General features: G+C 29.9%; 1 protein-coding gene across 1 annotated transcript; it reads left to right on the plus strand.

The window, feature by feature from the left end:
• Positions 1 to 1,062: 1,062 nt before the first annotated feature.
• Positions 1,063 to 3,690, plus strand: LOC139504457 (DNA ligase 1-like). The gene is made up of 3 exons (XM_071294555.1): positions 1,063 to 1,580; positions 2,000 to 2,286; positions 2,990 to 3,690. The coding sequence occupies exons 1-3, from the start codon at positions 1,226 to 1,228 to the stop codon at positions 3,281 to 3,283; spliced, it is 936 nt and encodes a 311-aa protein (XP_071150656.1). The 5' UTR covers positions 1,063 to 1,225; the 3' UTR covers positions 3,284 to 3,690.
• The last annotated feature ends 2,966 nt before the right edge of the window (positions 3,691 to 6,656 follow it).

The raw sequence follows: 6,656 nt of genomic DNA on the forward strand, positions 1-6,656 counted from the left end.
CATCTGTTCTCAACCAATACTACACCATGTAATTGTAACACCGTGTGAAAATTAAAAAACAAGTTACTATTTCTTTTTTTTTTTTTATGTAAATATATAATTGTAAATTTTACCCACGCATGCACGCGAATAGTCATCAATATTATGATGGAGTGCGGAAACTGAAAGAAGAAGAAAAATACTAGAGGGACATTCAAACTCATATGTGACTAAAAAAAAGGAAAAAGACAAAAAGACTAAAAAAAGTACACAAAACACAACAAAGAAAACTAACGACTGAGCAAGTCGAGCTCCACCAAAAACTGGGGATTATCTCATGTGCTCTGGAAGGGTAAGCAGATCCAGCTCCACATGTGGCACCCATCACATAAAACAATAATAAGAGATAGAGGCGTCGTATTAGTCAACTTATGCCATTATGGTGACTGTACATGTTTTTATATTATTGCTTTCATTTGACTCTGGTCGATAGTTGTGTCATGGGTTATCATAGCGCAGCTCTATATTTTTATATTACAATAATGTATGTTGTGTATATATCCGTTTAATCGGTATCGTAAAAACAAACCATAAAAATGAAGTTTATTTCAAATAATACTAATTGTAATACCGAATTGTCTGGTTTTTTTAAATGAATAAATTATTATTATTATTATTATTATTATTATTATTATTATTATTATTATTATTATTATTATTATTATTATTATTATTATTATTATTATTATTATTATTATTATTATTATTATTATTATTTATCAATTGGTTCAAGGATCTATACAAATCCTAAGTTTGATAAATATACGTTAAATATACGTATCACTTAGAAATTACTCTAAATGTAGGAAAGGGATTTCCATGTCAAATTTGAATGAATCATTTTAATGTTTACAAACCCGATAAGAAAAAACAAGCTTGTGCTGTTCGAAAGGTTTGACATATCGAAATGTGTGATCAATATTTTTAATATGACATTTAAATATATTATGACAGATTATTATTAAACAGGAGTTCAATTATTGGTCGCCGTTATTTTCCGATGTTTAGTCGGTAGTTTACGTGAATAGTTTATAGTAACAACCTGACAACGGGATCAAATATTTACCGTTATTCAATCAGAACAATTGAAATTTAAAATTCAATTGTGTTGTTACTTTTCGTGTCGTTAAATACTTCTCTTGTTTCATGCAGAAGTTATTCTATTGAGAAAAACCATTAAGCAAAGATGGGATGCAAACAATCTAAACTCGCTGGCCGAATTCAGCCTGTTGGACCGGCTTCTGTCAAAACAGACAATTCTAAGAGAAACGGAAGAGAATTTGATGTAGACCACAAATCTGGCAAGAAAATACGAAAATCTAAATCACAAAATAGTAAACAGTTCGGATCAAGTGTGAGTCTGGACGATGATAGGTCGATAGCAGATTCCGAAGACAGAGGATTCTCGGCAACTTCTAAATTTTCTAAAAAGAGTGGAGACTCTGGACTTGAAGCTGACTATGCTTTTGTTATAACAGAAGATTCAGATCCAGACAAAGTTCAACAAATAGAACAGGAATTCTGTGGAAATGAAAACCTAGGTAAGTTTTTTTTACATACAACACATTTCATTTCATTTAATGTTTACATGTTCAGCCTAAAATAGACCGTTTTTATGATATTATCAGTTGTCCCAAGATTAATGTTGACACACACAATACTTTTAAACATTTAATATTATAACATTCCAAAACTGTTACAAAGACATGCAAGTTATTGTCTTGATTTGTAAAGATAAAATGTATTCTGAACAGATGATCATATATATTCTTTTGAAATGGTAATTCATTTTTATTAGTCTAACTCTTGCAATACATCAATACTGGTATTTATGTATTTTATGTCATTTATAATGTCTGACTTAAAATAAAACAGGGTCTAACTTTTTGAAACGTTTCTAATTTGCCATATATAACTTTTGCACTTTTATAACGTTCTCAATGATTTTTTATTTCAATAGAACTTGCATTGAATGGAACCCCATGTCCCGTTAGAACTAGTGCTAAAGATCGAGAACGAATGGAGGAAGCCATGATCCTACAGTCATTACGTGAGGAAGGGTTGATAACCAAACAACAGAAAGCAAGCACGAATTATGCTACGTTCGAAATAGTTGCTGCCGACACAACGGGTGAAATTAGACCCCCGCCAAGATTGGAAAAACTAGAGCGAAGGAGAAAGAAGAAAAAGATACTTACAGAGGAAGAAATTAAAGAAAAGTTAGAGAAAGCAGAGAGGAGGAAAAGGGTAGGTTCTGCTCAATAACAATATACTGGCTTAGGGAAAGATGTGCCTATTATTTTTCCTATTAAATTTGACAATAAAATTAGCAATAGCTGTTCATAGCGGATATAAAAAAGACACAATCAGATGATTTGAGAAACCCAAATAAAAGAGAAACCCATCCAGTTATTCTTGTATCAGAAGAATGGGTATTGTCACATTGAAGGGCTCTTGATGGAGAAACGAGACGTTGATATATAGAAGAAGACATACTAATGTTATTTTACAAAACAATGAAACTTTAATTGTTCAGAATCCCCCTACAATGTTAAATCTACAAGTTATTTGTCCTAAGCGGGATATGCACCAACGCCTGTGTGCCTCAACTTCATCTGCACTCTGGCCGTTGATACAATTATATATATATTTATATATCTGGTATTGATAACATAAAGAATTGAGTTCAAAAATATGCTTATAAGTAAATTTGTCACATAATGATTTCATTACGTACATATTTGGTCCATTTGGCAATGAAATAAATTATTCATTTTATACTTATATGTCATATACATAATTATATGTTTTATACCATATCGTTCAATCCATTACTGTGAATATTTATTTTTATTGTCAATCGCTTCATAAGTTTAAGGAGTGGTTTCAACATTACAGTTATGTACTTGTTATCGCCATTTGTTAATTATTAATTGGGTTTATTTTGTAGAAAAAGGAAGAAGAAAGATTGAATAAAATCAAAGATTTGGAGAAATCAAATACGAACAACTGTTTAGAACTTTTCATGGTTGCGCAAAAACAAAAAGAAGAAACAGTCAATAAAAAATTAGACACCGCCGCTGAAAATAAAGAGAAAAAATTAAGGGAAATGAGAGAAAAACAATTGGAACGTGAAAGGCGAGCAGAGCGAGTTCGACAACGAAAACAATTGGCGCTTTTAGAAAAACAAGGACTTATGGAGGAGGACAGTAATATACCACGTGGTAATGAATTAGAATTTTGAACATAATCAACATCAACGCATCACAAAGGAAGCATATTTGTGTCATATGACTCTTTCACAAGGTCTCATAGACCCACGCTTGTACGGGTCCAGCCATCAGTGTCGGGTCCGGGAATAACTCATACTTGTTTCCCATTTGTGTTGTTTTTCCTTGCTCAGTATTAATATTGTATCCATATTTATTCAGGCAATTTCAGTGAACACAAAGAACTAATTGAAAGAAAAGTCGGTCATTTTAATAGTAATTAAATATGATTGATTTAAAATCAACGTACATTGTAAAGCCTTTTAAACTAAGTTATATGGAATACAATTACCTAACAGTATTACTTATTGTTGAATGTATTGCTAAAAGATTAAATTATATTAATGTTTTAAAGCACGTATTAAAATATATGAATAAGCAATGTGTTCTTATTGTAGCGATTTAATTATAATTAAGCTTATTATACACGTGCAGTATTTCTCAAACAACGTTAAGTATTTGAGCAGGCTGCAGACATGATATTGAGAAAGTTTTTCTCTCGATCCAAATGCAATCCTAATGTTTATACTGCCTAGGAACGCATGTCAAAGCTACTTAATATGATAAAAATGGCCCTTCCCATCTACGTCCAGACTTTCACCATTTCCATTCTCAATTTTAAAATTTATTTCACAAATGCAACCCCACACGCTCCAACAAAACACACCCAAACGTTTAGTATTGATATCTTGCCATTTTGTTATCTTCAGATTTGTTAAAGGAACTCTTTAAAAACAATCTTATGCACTCTTGAAAATAAACATTGCACAAATACATTCTACAATTCAATTTATAATTGATTAAATTTCCTTGGAAGAGGAAAAACTATACTACATATGTATGACCAACAAAAGACTTTAGATAACTGTTGAAGGTGGAAAGTGACAAATGAGTTTTTTTTTTTATTGATGTAACATTTCCAGAAACGAAGATTCCAATGCATTATATTTATAATTTCCAAACATTGGACCGTTCTGATGAGCACAGAGCTTCTAATTAACCAATTCTAGTTTACTTTGAAAAATTATTGTAAATATATTTTGAAAGTGGGATTCCTAAAAACAATTTAGACGGCTTTCATGCCGCATAACTATAAATGTAAACGGACAATTTTAAAATAACCCAAAAGCATATTAAAATTTGTATTTTATTATTTTTGCTTTCATTTTTTTTTTAATTCGTTTATAAAAAAACCGTCAAAAATTAGAAATACTTTTTATGATAAATTTAACGCAACGAAATCAATAAAAAAATAATTTAAACCAGACAAACATGTCAAAAATCTTGAACTGTTACGCCACGAAAATCACTCGACATGAAAGAATTGTTTTAATCTGGAGATTCAGTAATTAATGAAGCATTGATAATCAATAATATTTGACATAAATTACTTTAATTAAAATCCAAATGTATTTTCATTAGAATAGGTAACGTGTTTAAACATATTTTAATTTAATTTGAGAAAAGTGTTTTGTAGTATTGAGTCAAAATTTTATAGAAGTGAACTTTAATGTTGGTCTGTACATGTCTGCGATATATCATATTTTTAAGTTCAAACACATTAACCGACGTCAAACCTATGTTAGTAAATAGAGGGGGTCTTGGTAGAATAATTGATCACTATTTGTTGAAGTAAATAGAAAGAGTCTTGGTTTATAATTGATCACTGTTTGATAAAGGCGTACAAACCCATACATTTATACTTTATTGATATATTTAATAATAGGGTTCAAAAATACAAAATATAATGTAACAATTGTTCTTTTAAACAGAACATAAATTATTTTAAGATAAAGATATCATAATGAAACTGTCATTAGCTAAAATAAAAAAAGAAGTTTTTTTTTTATCATAAACCGGCGTCTTAACAGACAGTGTCAAATGCCTTTTTAGGCAAAGATAGATAGATAGTTTATTCTCATAAAACCATGCAAGTACAAAGGTTACAGAGAAGTTAAAAAAAAATAGTATACATAAAAATAAAAAATGCATTAAAAATGCATAAAATTCAAAATTTCGGATGAGATAACATATAAAAGAATATATATATAGACTTGTATAGTCAAATGTAAAAGCTAAAATTGTATAAAGAAATACTTTCTATAAGTATGTTAAATAAATTATGGTTGTTAAGAAGGAGTGAGCTTACTATTAATACATCTTATAAAATTGCAGAGGTTTCTTAGTGTCTTTGGTTTTTTTGAATTAAACAGTTTGTTGAATGTAAAAATGTTATGTCTTGTTATTAGTCCATTTGGAATAAATCTTCTTCTTTCATCTTGTAAAGCCGGGCAAACAAAAATATAGTGGTATTCGTCTCCGATATCTCTTTTTGTACATATTGAACATTTTCTATCACTTCTTTCAATGTTATACCATCTCCCCTTTTCTATTGGCAGTGAATGATTCGATGTTCGGAATTTACAAAGTGTATATATATCTCGGTCATTTATGATGTTGAAATAATTCTCAAATTCAAAATGTTCCTTAAAGAGCCTATATGTAATGCATTTTGATGTGTTCTGAATAGCGGAGTTCCAAATTTGTTTAAACTGGTCAATTAATCTAAGTTTGATACTTTTTGGTAACCATTTGGTGAGGTCTGTATTTTGCACATAAAATAAGTTTGAAAATCCGGCATTGTCCAATATATTTTTAATGTTCTTTATCCATAAAATATCATCATTGTTTGTGTGATATCGGGAATATACAAATTTGTATAATATTGATGATAACTTGTTTTCATCTATAAGCAGCCTGCACCAATATGTTATCATTCGGCATTTAATGCTTATTTCCAATGGGTAACGTCCAGTTTCACCGTACACAATCATGCTTGGGGTAGATCTCTTGAGGTGTAGGAAATGCTTTAAAAATTTGAGATGAACTTGTTCAATAATGTCATTTTTTCCAAATCCCCATACTTCACATCCGTATAGAAGAATTGGTTTCACCAGTTTGTCAAATAACTCTAATTGGCATTCAATTGATAAATTACACTGCCTCCCTTTTTTAATAACGTTGTACATAGCTTTTGTTGCTTTTTCTGATAGTCTTTTCTTTGCTTTATTGAAGGATCCGGATCTTGTTAACAATAGTCCAAGGTAGTTAAATTCTTTCACTATTTCAATTTCATTTTCTTCATAAATGAAATTAATATTATTAGGCTGTCTTCCTTTAGAGAAAATTAAAACTTTAGTCTTAGATGTATTTACTTTAAGTTTCCAAGTATCACAATATTCACTGAAGCAATTTAATTGCATTTGAAGGTCTTCCTTTGTTTCTGACATTAGAACAGTATCATCGGCATATAATAAAATGAACAGCTTTAAATAGATATTGAGGCTA

The sequence above is a fragment of the Mytilus edulis genome, chromosome 1 (assembly GCF_963676685.1).
Source record: "Mytilus edulis chromosome 1, xbMytEdul2.2, whole genome shotgun sequence".
NCBI classification, from domain to species: domain Eukaryota; kingdom Metazoa; phylum Mollusca; class Bivalvia; order Mytilida; family Mytilidae; genus Mytilus; species Mytilus edulis.